At 38.6% G+C, this 24,483-nt stretch overlaps 1 protein-coding gene across 10 annotated transcripts in view; it reads right to left on the minus strand.

Annotated features, from left to right (window-relative positions):
- LOC123520101 (GATOR complex protein WDR59-like) overlaps window positions 1-24,483 on the minus strand; it is a 119,525-nt gene that overhangs the window by 87,034 nt on the left and 8,008 nt on the right. For 9 of the 10 annotated variants that reach the window (XM_045282017.1, XM_045282016.1, XM_045282021.1 and 6 more), the window contains exons 3-11: window positions 17,798-17,936; window positions 9,821-10,025; window positions 9,468-9,658; window positions 9,291-9,383; window positions 7,896-8,129; window positions 7,523-7,598; window positions 7,185-7,301; window positions 6,715-6,894; window positions 5,819-5,901 (exon numbers count right to left, since the gene is read on the minus strand). In XM_045282017.1, the coding sequence (XP_045137952.1) occupies window positions 5,819-5,901; window positions 6,715-6,894; window positions 7,185-7,301; window positions 7,523-7,598; window positions 7,896-8,129; window positions 9,291-9,383; window positions 9,468-9,658; window positions 9,821-10,025; window positions 17,798-17,936 (1,318 nt within the window). The remainder of the gene's footprint in view (window positions 1-5,818; window positions 5,902-6,714; window positions 6,895-7,184; window positions 7,302-7,522; window positions 7,599-7,895; window positions 8,130-9,290; window positions 9,384-9,467; window positions 9,659-9,820; window positions 10,026-17,797; window positions 17,937-24,483) is intronic. The other variant, XM_045282012.1, reaches the window with a different exon arrangement.

Raw genomic sequence — 24,483 nt, forward strand, 5'->3', positions numbered from 1 at the left:
TTGGAAAGTGTATTAACTGGAAAAAGAAAGGTGATACTAGTAGGAGATTTTAATTGTAAAGAAGTGGATTGGCAAAATCTAGTAAGTGGTGTTGGAGAGGAAGCATGGGGAGAGAGATTCCTTAATCTAATGATGGAAAATATGATGGAACAGGTGATAGAAAATACTAGATATAGAGGAGATGATGAACCGGCTAGACTGGATTTGGTGTTAACACAAGAAGTGTACCTATATGGGGATATACAATATAAATGTCCATTGGGGAAGAGTGATCATGTGGTTATGGAAATGCAGATGGCAAATAAACAGCAAAGGAGAGATGAGACATACAGGAATGGTAGATTGAATTATAGAAAGATGGACACAGAAAATTTGAAAAATTATTTTAGAACATTAGATTGGGAGATGTTACAAATCAGAGAAGTGCAAAAAAAATATGAGATTTTTATGAAATATTATAAAGGAGTTATGAAATTTGTACCAAAGTATAAACCGAGAGAGGAAGGAAGAAAGGATTGGTTTAATGCAACTTGTGTTAAGGCTAAAGAAAAGAGAGATGTGGCTTGGAAAAGATGGAAAAAGAGCAGGAATATACTAAATAAGGAGAATTATTGGCGAGAAATGAGTATGTGAGGGTAAGGAGGGAGGAGGAAAGAAAATTTGAAAAAGATATTGTAGACAAGAGTAAGAAACATCCAAAATTATTTTACAGGTTCATAAAAGGTAAACTTAAAAAGAGAGAGTCCATTGAAAGATTAAAAGGAGAGCAAGGGATAGAATATTGCGGAATTGCTAAATATTACGTTTCAACAAGTATTTACTAAAGAAACAATGTTTGTAAAGCCTCAAAATGTACAAGGAAATGTGCACATGGATGACATTAAGATACCTAAAAAGGAGTTATATAAAATGTTGGAGGAACTTAAAGATGATAAAGCGATGGGACCAGACGAAGTTTCAAGCAAATTATTGAAGGAATATAGAGAAGAATTGATAGATCCATTATATGATATCATAAAGTGCTCATTAGAAACCGGGGAAGTACCAGTAGAGTGGAAAAGACCTGAAGTGGTGCCCATTTATAAGGGAGGCAGTAAGGAAGAGCCTCTTAACTATAGACCTGTGTCTTTAACAAGTGTGGTCGGTAAGATTTGTGAGAGGGTGATAAAGAAATATTGGATACGGTTCTTGGAGGCTCGTAAGTTATTATCGGATCATCAATTTGGCTTTAGGAAAGGGAGGTCATGTGTAACGAATCTTCTGAGCTTTTATTCGAGTGGTTGACAAAATACAAGAGAGAGGGATGGATGGACTGTGTATATTTGGATTTGGAAAAAGCTTTTGACAAGGTACCTCACATGAGACTGCTATGGAAATTAGAGATTTATGGAGGACTGAAGGGAAAAGTGTTAAAGTGGATGGAAAACTACTTGAGATGGAGGAGATGAGAACGGTAATAAGGGATGCAAAGTCGGACTGGTTGGTGGTGAAGAGTGGAGTCCCACAAGGTTTAGTGCTGGCACCAATACTTTTCCTTGTCTATATTAATGATATGCCAGAGGGAGTAAACAGTTATATTAATTTGTTTGTGGATGATGCGAAGTTGTGTAGGTGTGTGAAGAGTGAAGAAGATTGTGAAATTTTACAGGCAGATCTGGATAGGATTTGGGAGTGGAGCAAGAGGTGGGAGATGGAATTTAATCTGAGCAAAAGTCATGTAATGGAGATGGGGAAGAGTGGAAGACAGCCAAGAGGGTCATATAAGATGGGTGAAGAAGTAGTGTTGAAAAAGGTGGAAAAGGAAAAGGATTTGGGAGTGATAATACAAGACCATGGGCAGTTTGAGGCTCATATTGACAAGATGTTTGGAGAAACATATAATTTGATTAGAAATATTGGATTAGCCTTTCATTATATGGATAAAGATATGATGAAGAAATTAATTAGTACGGTAATTAGACCAAGATTGGAATATGCTGGGGTGGTTTGGTCCCCTTATAAAAAGAAGCATATAAGGAAGTTGGAGAGATTGCAGAGAATGGCAACAAAAATGGTTCGGAATTGGCAGAAATGACCTATGAGGAGAGATTAAAAGAAATGAATTTGCTTACCTTGGAACAAAGAAGAGAAAGAGGAGATTTAATACAGGTTTATAAACTGTTGAACGGTTTGGATGAAGTGGATAATGAGCAAATGATGTTGAGAGAAGAAAATTTAAATAGAACTACGAGATCGCATAGTAAAAAGATAGCCAAGGGAATATGCTTGAAGGATGTGAAGAAATATAGTTTCCCACAGAGATGTGTGGAGGTGTGGAATAGTTTGAGTGAGGAGGTGGTGTCAGCGAGGAGTGTGCATAGTTTTAAAAGGAAAGTTGGATGTGTGTAGATATGGAGACGGGGCCACACGAGTATGATACCCAGGCCCTGTAAAATTGCAACTAGGTGAATACAACAACTATAGTCAAACCACGCTCTGGAGTCACTTTGGGTGGGGTCGGAAAAGGGGACTTCCCAGCTACAGTGTTGCCAAATCTCTCCCAGTACAAGGGCAATTAAAAAGGATTAGAGATCGCCTGACCCTTTTAAGCCTACACCACCCCACCACTTCTCTCTCTATCTCTCTCTCTTTCTGCATAATTTTGTAGAAAAGGGTAAAGAAAACTCCCATAAAACTTTCTAAATAATATAACACACCTATTCTGCTTTCAACTTATTTTCCACACCACCACTGAGGTATAAGTCAAGGTTCTAAGAAGTAGTTATATACGTTGTATATAAGTTCCTTCTCTCGGCTGTGTATTGGTCCACCACGATTCGTGACGCTTCCTTCCATCTTGCTGGGTGGGTGGCCAGGTGATGAATGAATGACCCTGACCCACCTTAATCCCGACCCTGACCTACCTGCCTTCCCAGACCTACCTGACAACCCGCAAAAATAGCGTTACACGTGTCGCTATTTATGTATGTATACTAATTGTTATTATCTATATTACAATACTACAGTGCATTCATAACACTACAAACCCTTATTGAATCTAAAAAAGTATTTAATGGGAAACAAAACATAAGAACAATTAGTAAATAGGTGACGAATGACACCAAGTGATGTGTGTTGGGGCTGATTTGGCATAGTGGCGAGCCGGGGATTTACCGCAGCGTCCACACCCAAAGTGACTCCAAAGCGTGGTTTGACTATAGGTGAATACACACACACACACACACACACACACACACACACACACACACACACACACACACACATCACAAGCATGATATGTCCTAAGCTGGAATATGCAGCTGTGGTATAGTCTTCAAGCTCTAAAAAATTACATAAGAAGATTAGAACAGATACAGAAGATTGCTACAAAGATGGAACTAAAGGACCTAACATATGAAGAATGGCTGATGGAAATGGGACTACCAACTTTACAAGATAAAAGAGAATGAGGAAACCTAATAACAATGTACAAGATAGTCAATGGCATTGAAAAGATAGATAAGGAAGACCTGGTGCTAGTGACAGAAGATAGGACAAGAGGTCATGTAAAGATTAGGATGAGGCAGTGTGTGAAGGATATTGGAAAATACAGTTTTCCACACAGAACGGTGAAGTGGAATGCATTGAATAATGAAGCTGTTACAGCAGGTAATGTGCATAACTAAGGAAAAATTGGATAAATGGAGACACGACAACAAGAGACTATGAGCCCCACTCAAACCCCGTACAATACAACTAGGTAAATACAAACAAACAAACAAACACAACACACACACACACACACACACACACACACACACACACACACACACACACAGCCAAGGCTTTTTTACAGACATGTGAACAACAATATCAAAAATTGAGAAAGTATTGAAAGTTTAGAAGTAAATGGAGTATGCAGTGAGGATCCCAGGGAAATGGCAGAGGCTATGAATGGATGCTTTCGGAAGGTATTCACAAAGGAGACTGCTTTTGACAAACCACTGGTAATGGAACAGAAAGGGATTATGAAGGAGTTTCAAGTAACTGTGGAGGAGATCAAGAATATGATGGGGAGTTTAGAAGTGAGAAAAGCTGTGGGACCTGATGGGGTATCAGGATGGATTTTAAGAGAATGCAGGGAGCAACTGGCAGAAAAAGTTTGTGAAGTAATTGATGCCTCATTAAGGGAAGGTGTAGTGCCCCAAGACTGGAAAAGAGCTAACATTGTCCCAATTTATAAATCAGGTAACAAGAGAGACCCATTGAACTATAGACCAGTGTCACTTACAAGTGTGGTAGCTAAGATGTGTGAGAGGGTGGTGAAGAATAGATGGACAGACTTCTTGGAGAAAATGACATACTTTGTGAGTGTCAATTTGGTTTTAGAAAAGGGCGTTCATGCACGACAAACCTGATATGTTACTATTCGAGGGTGATAGATGTAATACAGGAAAGAGATGGTTGGGCTGATGGAATATATCTGGATTTAAAAAGGCCTTTGATAAGGTACCACACGGAGACTGATCTGGAAACTTGAAATGGTAGGAGTGCATGGCAGTTTACTAAAATGGATGGAAGACTTTTGGTAGGAAGAGAAATGAGAACAATAATTAAGGACAGACCATCAGAATGGGGCTTGGTGGAGAGTGGAGTTCCACAGGGATCAGTGTTGGCACCAGTAATGTTCGCGGTCTACATAAATGACATGGTGGATGGGGTGTCCAGTTATGTGAGCCTATTTGCAGACGATGCAAAATTGTTAAGAAAAGTGAGATGTGACAAAGATTGCGAACTACTCCAGGAAGACTTGGACAGAATATGGAAATGGAGCTGTACATGGCAAATGGAGTTCAACACGACAAAATGCAAGAAATTAGAGTTTGGCAAGAGTGAAAGAAGAATCAGGAGTATGTACAAGATAGGAAATGAAGACATAAAACCAGTCATGAAGAAAAAGACCTTGGGGTGACAATTACCAATGACCTATCGCCAGAGAGACATATAAACAAAATAATTGGAGAAGTATTGAACTTATTGAGGAACATAAGAGTGGCGTCAGATATTTAGATGAAGAAATGATGAAGAAAATAATTACTGCAATGATAAGACCAAGGCTTGAATATGCAACAATACAGTGGGCTCGAACTTAAAGAAACACATAAGGAAACTAGAGAAAGTACAGAGGGCTGCAACAAAAATGGTGCCTGACTTAAGAGATTTGACTTATGAAGACAGACTGAACAGAATGCAACTTCCGACCCTGGAAAACAGAAGAGAAAGGGGAGACCTGATAGCAATATACAGAGTGATGATTGGCATGGAAAAATGGATAGGGAAGATCTGTGTATGTGGAATGAAAGAATGTCGAGAGGGCATGGGAAAAACTAAAATGGCCACTTATAGGAGAGATGTGAAAAAATATAGCTTCCCTCATAGAAGGGTGGAAGCATGGAATAGTTTAGACGTGGAAGTGGTCAACGCAAGGAATATTCATGATTTTAAGAAAAAGCTGGACATTAGTAGATATGGAGACGGGACAGTACGAGCATAGCTCTTTTCCCGTATGTTACAATTAGGTAAATACAATTAGGTAAACACACACACACACACACACACACACACACACACACACACACACATTTCTGACATGCTTCTCTAACTTGTGCAAGATTTTAACTTTTCAATTTCAACAAGGCATATTATTTTCATTGCTAAGTGAGAAAATTTTGACATGAGAGAAGACCCTCAACCAGCTTTTCCAGATCTGAGCCAGACAAGGTCTAGAAAAACACAAAAGAGAAAATAGATAATAAAAGAAAAGACAGCAACTACTTACCACAACCTCCACAGAGTTTACTTGACTACTGTCCAGTGATGTATTAAGCAATGAAAATTCCTGCTGAAGACTCATAGGTTGGCCTGTAGGGAAAAACGAAAAGTTGGTCTTAGTTTTATCCAAGAAGAGTAAATTACGGTGAGTGTGATCAAAACTAAATGAAAAATATGATGAGGTATCATTGTATACATGGAAACCTTTACTGGGTCTGAGTTCACTCTTCCTTTTCACTGAATGACTATACTGTCAAGATAATTTAATCAGTTTCTTCTGCATTTCTTTTTATGGTATATTCACCAGTCTAACAACCTAACATGCCCATATTTATTCTCTCCTAAATGAACAGTTCAAAACCTCTCTGCTTTCTCTAACTTTTTGTTCTTTTATGCAGGAGGGGAAAGTGGCTAAGGAGAGAGAGAGAAAAAATAGTCCACTGGGTTGCCAGTTCCCTTGAAGATCATATTGAGTTATCCAAAATTCAGGGACAATTGTTTTGATGCCTCCCACTTAAAAGAAGTCAAATCATAGGAAGATGGAAATATAGAAGCAGGCAGGGAGTTTTAGTTTACCAGAGAAAGGTATGAATGATTCAGAGTATTAGTTAACTCTTGTATTAGAGGGTTGAACAGAATAAGAGTGAGAGGAAGAAGAAAGCCTTATGCAGCAAGGCCACAGAAAGGAGGCATGCAGTTAGCAAGATCAGTAGAACAGTTAGCATGAAAATAGCAATAAAAGATAGTATGAGATGCAACATTCTGGAGGTGAGAAAGAGGCTGATGTCAGAGGAGAGGAGTTGATGAGACGAAAAGCTTTTGATTCCACCCAACTGTAAGCAAACACTAATCACCAGTGCCAAAAAACTAAATCTCATTAAAACATTTTTATGGTTCACCTACCTGTGGCAAGACTACGCAAGGTTTGTGGGCTGGAGACTGAACTGGCAGCTGACATATCTCCACCTGCACAGCTGTCTGTAGTACCTGAGGCTGCAACAGCACTACTGGCTTCTGTGGTGGACCTGCATTCTGGAGATGTCCTAGGTTGGGCTTTCTCTCCAGAATGGTCAGGATCACCTTCTGTGGGAAAGAACTCAACTTATCTCTGTGCTATACAAAAAAAAAATAAAATAAAATAAAATAAATAAATAAATAAATAAAAAAAAAAAATAAATAAATAAATAAAAATAAATAAAAATAAATAACAAATAAATATATTAACTAAAAATAAATAAATAATAATAATAATAATATTAATAACAATAATAATAATAATAATAACAATAATAATAAAATAAATAAATACATAAATAAATAAACACAAATGAATTTAAGATGAAATCAATAAAAAGCTGTGATAAATTGAGTACCTTGTCTGGCTGAGTCAGATCTAACATCTTCATTTTCCCCAGACATATTTGGTGTGTCCTGGTCCTCTCCTAAAAGAGCCAACACTCTCCCTGCCTCACCTTCACCTTCAGATTCAACTGGAAGAGATGAAGTACATCTTACACATTTTCCCACCACAAAATACACTTTGCCATTTATACTAATTTGTTAATTCATTTGATTTAACTTGGATAGTTGTGTTCACATTGCCCAGAAAATCCAGAACTCAGCAATTTCAGGAAACATCATATCCTTAACCTTAAAATATGTATAGAACACTATGAAATAAGTCACAATACAGAATGAACATCTCACTCACCTGGCCCAAGGGTGACTGCCTCAGAAGTGAACTCACTGTCAGTGCTTTCACCTAATCCAACCTCCTCCCCACACATCTGCAGACAGACAAAGAACGCTGTAACTGCAATCATTATTGACAGTGCATCACAACAGATCTATGAGCCATCAGCTGTTATATCCGATACATTTACATAAAGTACAGCCATCAATGTCAATAATCACCATAACCCTCCTTATATTTGGAATCTTAAGCCTGTTGGTAAGTAATCTTCCTTGGTGTTGAGAAGCTGAAAGCATAAAAGACAGGTTGGCCAAAGACAACCAGGAGGTGGATCTGCCATCTATTGAGTCTATGTAAAAACTTCCATACTGAACAAATGAGTGGTGCTCACCCTCTGCAGGTGCTGATCCACTCTCCAAATCCGCAGGCTGTGGTCCCTGGCCCAAGTCACCAACTGGTGCTCCCCTGGTCCACTCAGCCGCCATTCAAATTCTAGAACCATGTCCGAGTGGCCCACAAAGGTGTGCACAGGTGCAGTCACATCCTGTACTGCCCATAACAGAAGTGGATTTTCCCCACGCCTCAACTGAGGTGCTACCACTGTTACCACACCTTCACCAAAAGGCTGTACAAGTACCCAAAATAACAATGATTAATGAATAGCTAAGAAGAATATGGATGTTTTCTCAAGTAATATTTACACATACACACAAAACATACATGAACAACATTCAACTGACTACTGCAGTCCAATGACTAATGAGGGATACATACAAACTGTATAGGCAACCTCCCGCTTAACAAACGCGTTACATTCCTAAAAAAAAACTTTCGTTGCGTGAATTTTCATTAAGCGAACCAATTATAACAAGTTTGACCCAACTTGAACTTTCATTGCGAGTAAACAAAGTGAGAGTGCGTCACAGTACGATAAAAGGTTTAATGAAAAAAAAATTATGAGTTAAACATTTAAGCAGTTTAATTTAAGACTAAGTCATTATAATGTACACTAATGTATGTATGTAACTTTATGATGTTGTTGATCTTAAATTTATGAAGGGAGGGAGAGTGGAGTGGAAAAGATGCTAGCCGGCAACCTGTGGAATGTAAACAAAAGGCGCATCATTGTACCGCATACAAAACTTATGCACCACATTTCCACAAGGCTTTCCGTTTTATCCATTACAGAGTCACGAGTTCAGGTGGTTCTTTTAGCTTGCAAGGAAGATACGGTCTCACCAGCCTTCTTAAAAGAGTCTGCTGACTTGAAAATAGTAGAGACAGTAGATGGAATCAAGCCATGGTGGCAAGCAATGATGCTATTAGTTTTCTTGCCTCTCTCATGTCTATGAATAATATCCAGCTTCACTTCATGAGTAAGAGACTTCCTGGTCTTCTTAGCAACCCTACGTAACATTGCAGGGCTGGTTGCAGGGCGTTTTGTTAACATGTTGAGCGAGGGAAGATGAGCTGCTGCTGGATGCTGTTATAGTTTTGAACTAAGAGCGGGGAAGGGTAGGAGAGTGAGTGGTGTGCGATTTGTCCACGAGAGCTGCTGGTGTATTCAAAAGCCTGTCAGCTTGTGTGATACGGCGGGGCTTTCAAACTTGGAAATAATTACCTGGATAAAATTTCATTAAAGCGAGTTTGGTGTTCATTATATGAGCAAATGGTAGTAAAAGGAAACGTTTGTTGTAGCGAAATTTTGTTGTATGAACGTTCATTAATCGGGGGTTGCGAGTACTTTCCCTAACCAATCAGAATACAGGGAGCATAAGGAACGTACCGTGTATCTGGCCCGCCACACCGGGGACAGGGTGTTGATGAAGTTCTCCGCCTTTCGAGGGTTGGATATATCAAAGAACTTTACCGTACAGTCCTATGGAAAAAAGTACACATGAAAACTCTGGTTAGGAAAAGGAACTTACAATAATAATTTTGGTAATATTATGACACTACTCACATTAGATGAGGTGACCAGGTGTCTTTCATGATTGGGAGACCAATCTAGACCTTGTATCTTGGACAAATGAGCAGAAATGAACTGTATAGGCTGTGATGTCTTGCGACTGTCCCACACACGGATGTCGCAGTCATGACCTGATGCTAACATGTTCTGGTTTAGCTTGTTCCACTTGACTTGTGATGCTCCAGCTAATAGGTCATAAAAGAAAATCAGTAAATTATTATTATGAAATTAACAGAGATACACAATGAACAAAATATTTGAAAACCCAGTCATGTTCTACTTCAATGAATAAAAGATCCTGCTCAATTTTTCCTTTTCTATAAAGATGAGATACAAGTCTAACTCACCAATAGATGAAAGTGAGGAGACAGGTTTGCGTGGCTCTCTAGTGTCCCATATGTGAACAAATGTATCAATAGAGCAGGTGGCCAGGAGGTGGGGGTCCATGCGGTGCCAGTTTAGGTCAGTGATGGTGCGAGTATGGGCACGTAGTGAGCTCATGCCATTCAGGCTGCTGTCACTCCACTGACAGATCTCTGCACGCTCCCCAAACTGTTAACAACAGCAGCATGTGGTAATGTAATGCCTGACATCACCTATTCTAAAAGCAATAAATTTTCAAACAATTCAGTAAAGGGTTTCAAGCTCAGCATTAGGTATATTTCATTCAACTAAACAATTCTTGTACATTTATCCAATAGAACAGAACTATATAATTTCAAAGGCAATTATACATCAGCATGTACTACATGGAGACAAAAAATTAATAGATTCTGTGTTAATAACTTAATTTAACACATCTATGAATACACAGATCAAGTATGCATGATGAAAAAGTTGTGAAGCTTAGAGAGTGCAAGGATCACTTCCATCACTTCCAAAAGTCACTACTGTTATAGATATGTTCTTCTTAAATGACAGCTAATGTGTGGTCAGGTGCAGCTATGCCACTTTTGCTAAAACTATGCTATATAACTTCTCTGATAGATGCAACAGGAGATAAAAATCATATAGGTAAATAATAAACAACACTTTCCAAAAGTAATTTTGAGATACATGGATATATTATATATATATATATATATATATATATATATATATATATATATATATATATATATATATATATATATATATATATATACAGTAATACCTCGAGATACGATCGCCCCAACATAATTTTTTTTATATACGACGAAAAATTTCATATAATTTACACCTTGAAATACGAAGATATTTTTAAGATACGAATAGCCATCAGTAGGTGGAGTAGCGATCGCTCAGCTACCCGCGTCCACCGGAACATCTGCAGTGTGTATTTTTTCTTAAGTTTTGTAAAAGTTTGGCGAGAAACACACAAAATAGCCTGTATTCACAAGCTGATTACACTTAGAACTTCAATAAACAAGTGAGTACAAATAGTGTTCTGTCCACAAGCAACTCTTCGTCTTTGCAATGCAAAAAACCAGAAGTCACTAGATGTCATGGTTACCAAAATATCACAGGTTGAATGAGATAGTATCATCGGTTTATGTGGTCTGATCGGGTTCAGCGGCCTTGGGTAGAGCGATAAAAAAAGGGCCCCTTGTATCCTCTCTCTCTTTCTCTCCTGTCGCCTGTTCTGATACCACTCTCATTCAAAAGTTGTCTCCCCATAACATGGCGAGAGACCCGAGGTATAGAAGTAAGGCGCGCAGGAGAGGTGGCGGAATCAGACACAGTGAAATCACTGTCACTCCCACCATCCATCGTTGGTGACACAGTGACATAGAGCATATGTTTACTCCTGATGAGTGTTGCCAGCTCACAAGCAAAGAAAACGGGAAGAAAATAGCCAAAATATAGCCATAAAAAGCCTAAACGTCTATCGAAGTGCCTCGAGTCTTGCGTGATGAACATCTATCAATGTGTCCCGAGTTTTGCATACAATAAATATTGTATTTATCTTATGTTAAATATATATTTGGTTGGTATTTAAAGCATGATAATTTTTTGGGGAGATAAATTCATATCACAAGAACAAATTAATTCTACTTCCATTAATTTCTATGGGAAAAATTGATTTGATATACGATTTTTTTATATACACTGCTGGTCAGAGCGGAAGGCGCAGTGACATCTTATGAAGGAGATTAATGACACAGAAAATATGTTTTAATGAGGGTATTCACCTAAACTAGTGATTGATAGGGTGCCCTCATGTCTTCTTGACCTTTTGAGTCTCCTGGGAAGTGAATCACCCAGGTGGTGGAGATACTGAGCGTCAATATTGTCCCAATGTCCTGAATAGCGGCTTGGAGGCGTGGGAGGGAGGAGGTATCTCTCTCCTTTAGCTTTAATTTTATGTACACCCAGGGATTTTTTATAGGGTTAAGGTCTGGGGAACTTGCGGGCCAAGGTTTTAAACATTGCAGAAATCAAACCAGTCAACAATTAACTTTGCTGTATGGCATGGTGCACCATCTTGCATGAAAGTATCAGCATTGCACTTTTCCATACACTCATCTAGCTCATCTAGAATTAGCTCAAAGTAGTTATTTTGGTTCATACGAACATTCTTAGGCAAAAACACTAATTTTTCAAGACCATAGTAAGAAAAACAACCCCACACCATCAAAGAATCTGGATTTTAATGTGTGTGTTGTGTAGCATGGATCGTGATGGTTACTACCGGGTCTGCGGTACACATGGTTTCTCTGGTTGTTTGTAATCTGAAAGCTTGCCTCATCTGACTAACGTACCCTACAACACTTACTGTATTTCCCGTCTCATAAGATGCACTTTTTTTTCCTGAAAAATGCCCCCAAAATCACCCTGCGTCTTAACACTGGAAGGTCAAGTTGATAGGGGTGTCTGACAAGCCTCCAACGCCCCAGGAATGACATAGAAACACTCACACTCAACAAACATACAATGTAATCCTACAATTATCATTTACTTTGATACTACACTTTGTTTAATGAAGGTACAGTATACGAAGACATCTATTTTGATACTGCACTTTTCTGATGAAGGTAACAAGATATTTACAATACCGATTGTTATGAAGTAAGTGAATTGGTTGTTTTGATGACTCACCAATGCCATCTACACACAAACATGCCAACTAACAGTATCCTAGCAGACATCGCAACTCCCCTTGCCTTCCCTGTCATTCAGCAGACAATACTCCTCCAAGTCTGTGAATGGGTGAAGACATCATGGGGTGCAGTGAAGGATGAAGTTATAGTCAGATCATTCAAGAAATGTGGAATAAGCAATGCGATGGATGGAACTGAGGATGAATTTCTCTATGAAGACCATGACGTCGATGTAGATGACCCAGATTCAACTACAGAAAGTGACAGCAGCAATGAACACAGTAGCAACAATGAATTCGCAGGATTTGAGGATCAATAAATGTCTACAATTTGTTATTTTGTAACAATTATTTTAGCAGTATTTATTTTCTAAAATTTTGTTGATATTTTGTAATAAAGCAATATTTTGATGCTGTTATTGGTGCTGTAGAGTCGCCGACTTGGAACTGATGCTCAGGTATGTTGTAAAACCCCCAAAACTTTTTTTTCCAAAAATTGCTTAGCTAATTATAGGGTGCGTCTTACCACTTGTAGCGTCTTTTGAGACGGGAAATACGGTACCTAAGTCCCAATCTTTGTGCTGAGACACAAACTGCTTGCGTACTGTTAAGGTTATCATGACTGAAGCAAGGTTTTGAAACTGCGCGGCAACTCCGTTATCCTATTTCGCCTTTCACATATCTCCGCACACTCCTTTCACTCACCCCACCCAGCACAGAGGGTTCCTAGCTTAAAGTTTCTTGCTGTGTATGGGAGGGTTGGCCTAAAGCTGTCTTCGAATAATGTTCAGAGTTCTCTGGCTCACACTGCGCTTACGCCTTTCAGGCTTGTAAGGTGGTGGCGAAGCGTCTCTTCCTCCCTCAAGATAAATTTTGGTCCAATGTTGAACAATTCTGAGACCTTTGCCAGTGTTTGCGGCAGTTTCTTGATTTGAATTATTCTCCCTCACTGAGGTACAAATGACTGAGATTTGGGCCTTACTAATTAGTTTCCTAGGTCCCATAATAGGTAGTAACAGGGCACAATGGTAAGCTCATGCATCCACAAAAAGGGCCCGTGAGGGAGGGTGAAAGAAAATTCAAATGCAATCACACGAACCACAGACGAATGTTGACTAAGGAAACATATCATCTACTTTGACAACTAGAGCTGCAGAGTTGTCAGATAGAGACATACAGCGAATCCCGCCGTATGTTTAGGAGTTAAGAAGGGATGAATAAAATTTGGTCAGCATGGAAGCTGTTGTCCGTTTCGCGCATTCCGCTCTGACCAGCAGTGTACAACGATCGTCACGGAATGAATTAAATTTGTATTGTTGAAGTACCACTGTATGTATATATAAATATATATATATATATATATATATATATATATATATATATATATATATATATATATATATATATATATACAGTAAGGTCCCGGGTTACGTCGGTCTCGAGTTACGTCAAACTCGCACTTACGTCAGTCCACTATAAGGCAATTTAAGATTTTAAAAATTGAAAAGTTCTAAATCGTAAAGCGAGGGGTTTATTGTTATTGTTGGCTGCCAGGCGTCACTAGTGGTTATCCGCCACACCGCCCACCTCATTCTTGAATAGAATAACACTCTACGTACCTCATTTCCACCACACCGTCGCCCCTGGCAAGAGTGTTCCTACATCTGCGTTTGCTGACTATCTTAGTATCTTGCTTAATGGCACCAAAAAGAAAACTCCTGAGTGATAGCAGTGATGCTAAGAAAAGGAAAACCATTACGCTACAAGAAAAAGTGGACATAAGTAAAAGACATGAAAAGGGAGGCAGCAGCTGTGTGTAAGGGAGTGAAGAAGAAAATGGGAAGCCCATTACCATGACAACGGGGTGGTTGACGACCTTGAGGGCTCGCACCTATCACAACAATAACAACTCCGGAGCCTTCGCCTGGGCCACCCGACACTTGCAGCTCACTTGCACCGTCTGCGCCTGTCTGCTGATCCCTATTGCCCCTTCCTATTGCATTTCCTGCTCCGCTGCCCACGCTTCTACTCCCACCGCACTGCACTACGCTCCCAGCTGTCCGCCCTGGGCATCACAACATTCGACCTGCCTACCCTCCTGGCGGCCTCAGGCGTCCACCCCTCTGGCAACATGCAGTCCTTCGCGTTCGCAGCCTTAATCAACAACAAAAACAAGCTTGTGTTTCATATTCCTACATACTTGTAAATAATATAACAATATAACCTTTTACTTATATAACGCTTCTACTCCTACCGCACTCCACTAAGCTCCCAGCTGTCTGCCCTGGGCGTCACAACATTCGACCTGCCCACCCTCCTGGCGGCCTCAGGCCGCCCCTCTCGGCAACCTGCAGTCCTTCGTTCGGCCCTAATCAATATATTCCTACATAGTTGTAAATAATATACCAATATAACAATATAACCTTTTACTTACCTGAATAACCATAAAAAATGATTGGTTGAAAACTCGATAATATGCTTTGAAAGTACAAAAACTTGAGTTACGTACAAAATCGACTTACATCATGTTTCAGGAACGTAACGCTGACATAACTCGGGACCTTACTGTGTGTATGTATATATATATATATATATATATATATATATATATATATATATATATATATATATATACACACACACACACACACACACACACCTAACCCTCCGTATTTGTGTGAAATTGGTGCCTAAAAAAAAAAAGCACAATAGCGAAAAACATGATAACAGAAGTGAAGAATAAATGGGAAATAAATAAATTGGTGCCTCGACTCAAAAAATTTTCCTAAAAACCAGCTCTGAACAACAGAATACCACGTGCGAGACTGAGGGGTGGTGGTGGTGGTGGTGGTGAGCAGAGTGACCGGAACCAATCAGCTCCCTAATTCAAATCACGTGACATGAATACACAGCAACGATTGGCTGCTGGCTCCTCCTCCTCCTCATGATTATCATCTTCCTCCTCCTCCTCCTCCTCCTCCCTCCATCTAAACATTCGACGGTGTGTGGTTGGGATATGGGTAGTACTACTACATCTACTACTACTACTACGGGTGCACGATAATGACTTTCCAGATGCGCTAAAACTGAATTTTGCAGATTTTCGTAAGTGCACGATAACACTTAAATGCGATAACGGAAGGGTGCAATAACGGAGGGTTAGGTGTGTGTGTGTGTGTGTGTGTGTGTGTGTGTGTGTGTGTGTGTGTGTGTGTGTGTGTGTGTGTGTGTGTGTGTATATATATATATATATATATATATATATATATATATATATATATATATATATATATATATATATATATATATATATTATGCAAGAAGGGAAGAAGCAGGCCAAGGATAACAAATTTCAAAAAGGCCCATTTGATTGCCAGTTTCATTAAAAATAAGAAGAGTTAGCCAAAAGTCTGGGACAAATGTCTTGAAACCCCCTCTTATATATATATATATATATATATATATATATATATATATATATATATATATATATATATATATATATATACATATATACAGTAAGGTCTCGGTTTACATCAGAGTTATGTTCCTGAAACATGATGTAAGTCGATTTTGTACGTAACTCGAGTTCCGTACATTTCAAAGCATATTATCGAGTTTTCAACCAATCATTGTTTTTGGTCATTCAGGTAAGTTAAAGGTTATATTGTTATATTATTTACAACTATGTAGGAATATGAAACACAAGCTTGTTTTTGTTGTTGATTAGGGCCACGAACGCAAGGACTGCAGGTTGCCGAGAGGGTGGACACCTGAGGCCGCCAGGAGGGTGGGCAGGTCGAATGTTGTGACGCCCAGGGCGGACAGCTGGGAGCATAGTGCAGTGCGGTGGGAGTAGAAGCATGGGCAGCGGGGCAGGAAATGCAATAGGAAAGGGCAATAGGGATCAGCAGACAGGCGCAGACGGTGCAAGTGAGCTGCGAGTGTCGTGTGGCCCAGGCGAAGGCTCCGGAGTTGTTATTGTTGTGATGGGTGCGTGAGCCCTCAAGGTCGTCAACCTCCCCGTTGTCATGGTAACAGGCTTCCCATTTTCTTCTTCCCTCCCTCACACACAGCTGCTGCCTCCCTTCTCATGTCTTTTAATTATGTCCACTTTTTCTTGTAGCGTAATGGTTTTTCTTTTCTTAGCATCACTGCTGTCACTAAGAAGTTTTCTTTTTGGAGCAAGATACTAAGAACTAGAGTCAGTAAACGCAGAAGTAGGATAACACTCTTGCCAGGGGCGATGGTGTGGTGGAAGTGAGGCAGGGTGTTATTGTATTCAAGCGTGAGGCGGGCGAAGTGGCGGGCAACCACCAACAATAACAATAAATCCCGCACTTTACGATTTATACATTTTTTATTTTTTTAATCTTAAATTGCCTTATAGTGGACTGACGTAACTACGAGTTTGACGTAACTCGAGACCAACGTAACCCGGGACCTTACTGTATATATATATATATATATATATATATATATATATATATATATATATATATATATATATTCTAGTGTTACTAAGAAAGTGTCCTCATTGAGTTTCATAGCAACTTTAAAGCAAGCTATGTTATATACAACTAGATTTAGGGAATAATTTTGAAGAAACATTAAAGAATACATTATCTAATTGATGAAAAATGTTAAATTCCTCATGAATGACAATGTTCACTCACATCCACTCAGCCTGACCAAGACCCCAATGAGGCAATAACCTCAATCTAATAAACTTTTATCATTAATTGCCATATTAAATTAAAAGCAGCCAAATATATTGTCTAATAATATTCATAAGATACCTAATTTGAAGAAATATAATATGACACATCACTTACTTAAAAATAGAAAAAAAAGTGCAAATATAATGTTGAGCTCTTGGCAAATGGCAAGATGTAGGTGATCTGAAGCTGACATAAAGCACCCTGCCAACAGTCTCCAAGGAGAGGCATCTAGTTTTGTTTTGATAAAAGTCCCACCACTTTAGACTGGTTAAAGTAGTATAGTAGTTTATCAATAAGACTTGTGTAGACAATGCTCCAATGATCAATAAAAATTAATTAACTGGACAACTGAAAACTTCTGTCAAGGTAAACTCCTGAATGAATCTTCCAGAAAAGGAGGCTGCCCATAACTATGAAATTGCTTATACAGCTTAAATTCAATTAACCTTTAAAGTGCACTGAGTTAGCAGCACATTGCTGGTCAAACTATGATTGCCAGTTCACTAGGAAGCCCTGCCACTTACAGCCAAGACAAAAGTGTGTCCCTGACTCTGGGTTGGGTTCCATTCTGCTGCTGTGACGTCGTACTTCTGCTGCGTCCGGCTCACCTTCTTCACCACCTCAGAGGGATTGTCCAGGCGGATCAGAGCCAGAGCACGTCGGCTGGGGGAAAATTTAATTGCTAGTTCCCTTACAGGTACAAAAGAATTAGCCAAAACGTAAGGATGTCTTGAGACCTCCTTCTTAGATAAGTCAAGTGATAGGAAGTTGGTAATACAAAAGTAGGTAGGGCATTCCAGAGTTTGCCTGTGTGTGTGTGTGTGTGTGTGTGTGTGTGTGTGTGTGTGTGTGTGTGTGTGTGTGTGTGTGTGTGTGTGTGTGTGTATTTACCTATTTGTGTATTACAGGGCCCGAGCTAAGCTCTCTGTGTCCTGTCTCCTTGTCCATTCCTGTCATATATCTCTTTCATCTGATTGACACACACCGCGTCAACGACATCACTGCTCAGTTTATTCCACTTATCAATGCTACGATGTGGGAAACTGTATTTTCTCACGTCATTTAGACAGATGTCTTTTATTAGCTTTTTTCCATGTCCTTGGAAATTATTACTTGTGGTCACCTTTATCAACTCTGTCCAGTATGTCAATCTTGTTCACCAATTTATACATAGTTATCATGTCTCCTCTTGTTCTTCTCTCTTCTAATGTGGTCAGCCCCAGCTTCCTCAGTCTTTCCTCATAGTCTAACTCCCTGAGTCCTGGTACCATCCTTGTTGCCAGCCTCTGTACCCTTTCTACCTTCACATTTTTCTTCATATGCAGTGACCAGACACATGCTGCATATTCTAGCTGGGGTCTTATTAAGGTACATAATATCTTCTTCATCATTCCTTCATCTAGGCAGTGGAACACAAGGCCAATATTTTGAAGCATGTTATATGTTTTCCAAAAAATCTTGTTGATGTGTTTCTCCGGTGACAAAGTGTTTTGCACGATTACTCCTAAGTCTTTTTCCTCATTGGTCTCTTTAATTTTCTCATCACCCAGCCTGTAATCCCAGTTTGGTCTGTATCTACTTCTTCCCATTTTCATGTGTGTGTGTGTGTGTGTGTGTGTGTGTGTGTGTGTGTGTGTGTGTGTGTGTGTGTGTGTGTGTGTGTGTGTGTGTGTGTGTGTGTGTGTGTGTGTGTGTGTGTTTACCTAGTTTTACCTAGCTGTAGTTTTACAGTGCCTGGGCTTTACGCTCGTGTGGCCCCATCTCCATACCTACACTTATCCAATTTTTCTTTAAAACTGCACACTCATTGCTGACACCACTTCTTCACTCAAACTGTTCAAGTCCACATCTTTGCGGGAAACTATATTGTTTAACATCTCTCAGACATCTTTCCTTCCTCAGTTTTTTACTATGCGATCTTGTGCTTCGAATGTCATATTCTTCTCTCAGGATCAGTTTCTCATTATCCACTTTATCCATTCCGTTAATCAATTTATAAACTTGTATCAGATCCCCTCTCTCCCTTCTCTGTTCCAGGGTTAGTAGATCCATAGCCTTTAGTCTCTCCTATGTCATCCCTTCAAATTCTGGAACCATTCTTACAGCCATTTTTTGTAGTCTTTCCAACTTCCTTAGGGGTCCACACAACTCCTGCATATTCCAATCTGGGTCTTATTAAAGTACATATCAATTTCTTCATTTCTTTGTCCATGTAGTGAAATGCTAATCCAATATTTCTTAGCAAATTATATGTCTCTCTGAAAATTCTATCTATATGGGTTACCGGTTGAGTGTTTTCTTCCATCGCAACTCCCAAGTCTTTTTCCTTTTTTACTTTCTCCATTTCTACTCCATCTCCCATCTTATAGATTCCTCCTGCATATTCCAATCTGGGTCTTATTAAAGTACATATCAATTTCTTCATTTCTTTGTCCATGTAGTGAAATGCTAATCCAATATTTCTTAGCAAATTATATGTCTCTCTGAAAATTCTATCTATATGGGTTATTGAGTGTTTTCTTCCATCAACTCCCAAGTCTTTTTCCTTTTTTACTTTCTCCATTTCTACTCCATCTCCCATCTTATAGATTCCCACTGGTCATCTTTCACTCTTTCCCATTTCCATGACATGGCTTTTGTCCACATTAAATTCCATCTCCCACTTTTTACTCCATTTCCAGATCTTATTTAGGTCTTCTTGCAGTATTTCACAATCCTCTTTTTGCTTTATAACTCTGCACAGTTTTGCATCGTCCACAAAAAGATTTATGTAGCTGTTCACTCCCTCTGGCATGTCATTTACATATATGAGAAAAAGCATTGGCACCAATACTGACCCCTGTGGTACTCTGCTTTCTACTGCTCTCCACTTGGACTTCATATCTTTAACTACTGTTCTTATTTCTCTCCCCCTCAAATAATTTTCCATCCATCTCAATGTGCTTCCCATTAAGCCACCCTTCTCCTCTAACTTCCACAGTAATCTTGCATGTGGCACTTTATCAAATGCCTTTTTTAAATCCAAATAAATACAGTCAGCCCATCCCTCACTCTCTTGTACTCTTTCAACTATTCTATAGTAGAAACAGTAAATTTGTTACACATGACCGACAATTTCTAAAACCAAATTGGCTATTTGATAATAATTTGTTGTCTTCAAGGAACTCGATCCATTGTTTCTTTATTACTCTTTCACACATCTTGCATATTACACTAGTAAGTGATACTGGTCTGTATTTTAAAGGTTCTTCCTTCCTTTCGCTCTTATATATGGGAACCACCTCAGCTCTCTTCTATTCTACTGGTATTGTTCCATTTTCTATTGAGCATTTTATGATATTGCATATAGGACTTGCTAGTTCTTCCCTACATTCTTTCAGTATTCTACCTAAGACTTCCTGCGGTCCCATTGCCTTCTTTTCATCCAATTCCTTCATCATCTCTTTTATTTCAAGCTTGGTTACTTTAATGTCTTTCATATAAACACTCTCTCTATTACCCTGTGACCTTTCAAATTTGGATTCCTTAGAAAAGACCTCCTGAAATTTACTATTTAACAGTTCTGCCATACTTTTTGGGTCTTCCACCATCCCATACTCTCCTTTTAACCTTTTTATTGTTTCTTTTTGCCTTATTTTTCCATTTAAGAATCTGTAGAACAATTTTGGTTGCTCCTTACATTTTTTGACAATGTCCTTTTCATAGTTTCTTTCCTCTTCCTTCCTCACCTTAACATATACATTTCTCACTACCTTGAATTTTCCTTATTTCCTGGATTTCTATTTCTTCTCCACCTTTTCCATGCTCCATCTCTTTTCTCCTTTGCCCTAGCACACCTTGCGTTTAACCAATCTTTCTTTTCTTCTTCTTTAGGTCTATATTTCGGGACATATTCCCGATTCCTGTTTTATATATTTCCAAAAATAAGTTAGATTTCTCTTGCACCCTCTCTGAATTTTCTATCTCCTCCCAATTAACGTTTTTTAAATAGTTCTTGAGGTTCTCAATATCAGCTTTTCTGTAATTTAATCGGTCTCCTTTGTATGATTCGTCTCTATCTTCCTTTCCCTCTTCTATATCCATTTTTAATATTACATGGTCACTCTTTCCCAATGGGCACTTATTTCTTATATCATCATTCATTTGTATACCCCTTGTAAAAACCAGGTCCAATCTCACCGGCTCGTCATTTCCTCTGAATCTTGTGTTTTCCTTTACTCTTTGGTCCATCATATTCTCTATCATTAGATTTAGGAATCTTTCTCCCCAGGCTTCCTCCCCATATCACTTTCATAATTTTCCCAGTCAGTTGAAATCTACTAGTATCACTTTTCTCCTTTCTTTAATGACTCTCATCAGACTCCTTATTGTATCATCTATCATGTTTTTATATTCTTGATTGGTCCATGAATTTGTTTTTGGTGGCACATATGCTCCAATGATTGTTAACTCTTTTTTATTAATAGGTATGCATCTTAACATACAGTACTTCTGCTTTTCCTTCCCCACACTCCACTTGGTTTACCACCATCTCTTTCCCTAGCATTATCATGACTCCTCCTCCTCCTTTACCCACTCTGTCTCTCCTCCATACATTATACCTATTATCTATGTTTATTTTTATTGCCTCATTTAATTCTGTTTCAGCCAGGCATACAATATCTGGTTCTTCTTTCTATATGTAATCTCTTAATTTCAATTTACTTGATAAAACCCCCATCTATGTTCATAGATATACATAATTTTTAATCTCTTGCTCTTATCACCTTTAGTTAAACTTCCTCCACTTTTTCCTCTTCCTTCTCTTTTATATATCATTTCTTTATCCTGTCTCCTAGAATTCTCCAAAAAAATGCCTTCTTCTCCTTCTTTGACTTTTCATTATTTTTTTCCCTTGCTTCTGCCACCAATTTGTTGTCTTCCTTTCTTCCTCATTTCTATTTTTCTTTATATATATATATATATATATATATATATATATATATATATATATATATATATATATATATATATATATATACACACACTTGCACCTTCTGTTTCTCTGAGTTTTGTTGTTCTATATAATATTTCTTCTGTGGCTGCTTGTGATTTTAATAGTAGCTTAATTGGTCTCACTATTCCTTCTTGATATGGTCCCATTCTGTGGATTTCTTGTATCTCCTCCTCTAAGTTCTGTCTATCCTCGTCATTTAGATTCTTTAGTAAGTCTTTGATTTCATTTCCTCTTTTTCCCTTCTTGGTCTATATTTTACATTTTTTTGTTTCAGTCCAAATATGATTACACTCTTTTCTTTTCTGCAATTTCCCTTATTAAATTTTCTTTTTCCTTAAGTTAAGGACTCCTATAATTTTTTTTGCCATATTCTCATCTCTTTCTTTTAGCTGTTCCTGAATCACCTGAAAATTATCCTTGTCTTTCTTATCTTGGACTCTCCACGTCCGTCCTCGACTATGTCTCGCGTTTGTGTGTCGTGTGTGTATGTATTGCCTAGTTGTATTGTACAGGGTTCAAGCGGGGCTCATAGTGTCCTGTCTCCATATCTCCATTTATCTAATTTTTCTTTAAAGTTATGCACACTATGTGCTGCAACAATTCCATTATTCAATGCATTCCATTTTTCCACCATTCTGTGTGGAAAACTGTATTTTCCAACATCATTCACACACTGCCTCATCCTGACCTTTCCATGTCCTCTTGTCCTTCCATCCTCTTCCACCAACAGCACCAGGTCTTCTTTGTCTATCTTTTCAATATCATTTACTATCTTATACATTGTTATTAGGTCCCTGCATTATCTTCTATCTTGTAAGGTTGGCAGTCCCATTTCCTTCAGTCGTTCTTCATATGTGAGGTCCTTTAATTCCGGCACCATCTTTGTAGCAATTTTCTGTATCCTTTCCAGTTTTCTTATATCTTTTTTAGAACTCGGAGACCATACCACTGCTGCATATTCCAGTTTGGGGCGTATCATGCTTGTGATGATTTTTTTCATCATGTCTTTATCCATGTAATGAAATGCCACTCTTATATTAGTCAACATCCTATATGATAGTCCAAATATCTTATTTATGTGTTTATCAGGGCTGAGATTTTTTTGTATGATCACTCCAAGATCTTTTTCCTCTTTAGTCTTCGTTATTTGCTCCTCTCCCATCAGATAGTTCCATATTGGTCTTCTCTTACTCTTTCCTAGTTCCATTATGTGACATTTCTTGGCATTAAACTCCAATTTCCACTTCTTGTTCCATTCATAGATGTTCTCTAGTTTCCAAAGAAGTCTTCCGTGAGGGACTTTATCAAATGCCTTTTAATTGTCCAGGTATACTATATCTATCTATCCATCTATCTCTGTTTTCAAGTCCTGCAATAACCCTAGAGTAGTAGCTTAATAAGTTTGATACACATGACCTCCCTGTCCTGAACCCAAATTGTCTGTTCGATATGACTTGCTCCTCTTCTAGAAATTTAACCCATTTTTCTTTGATAATTATTTCACATAACTTCCCTACGACACTTGTAAGTGGCACTGGTCTATAGTTTAGTGGTTCTGTTGCCTTTCATCCTTTAAATATCATGTGTGTGTGTGTGTGTGTATTTACCTATTTGTATTTACCTTTTTGTGTATTACAGGGCCCGAGCTAAGCTCTCTGTGTCCTGTCTCCTTGTCCACTCCTGTCATATCTCTCTTTCATCTGATTGACACACACCGCGTCAACGACATCACTGCTCAGTTTATTCCACTTATCAATACTACGATGCGGGAAACTGTATTTTCTCACGTCATTTAGACAGATGTCTTTTATTAATTTTTTTCCATGTCCTCGGAGATGATTACTTGTGGTCACCTTTATCAACTCTCTGTCCAATATGTCAATCTTGTTCACCAATTTATACATAGTTATCATGTCTCCTCTTGTTCTTCTCTCTTCTAATGTGGTCAGGCCCAGTTTCCTCAGTCTTTCCTCAGTCTAACTCCCTGAGTCCTAGTACCATCCTTGTTGCCAGCCTCTATACCCTTTCCACCTTCTTCACATTTTTCTTCATATACGGTGACCAGACACAAGTTGCATATTCTAACTGGGGTCTCATTAAGGTATATAGTATCTTCATCATTCCTTCATCTAGGTAGTGGAATGCAAGGCCAATATTTTGAAGCATGTTATATGTTTTCCAAAATATCTTGTTAATGTGTTTCTCCGGTGACAA

This window comes from Portunus trituberculatus, chromosome 46 (genome assembly GCF_017591435.1).
Source record: "Portunus trituberculatus isolate SZX2019 chromosome 46, ASM1759143v1, whole genome shotgun sequence".
Lineage (NCBI taxonomy): Eukaryota > Metazoa > Arthropoda > Malacostraca > Decapoda > Portunidae > Portunus > Portunus trituberculatus.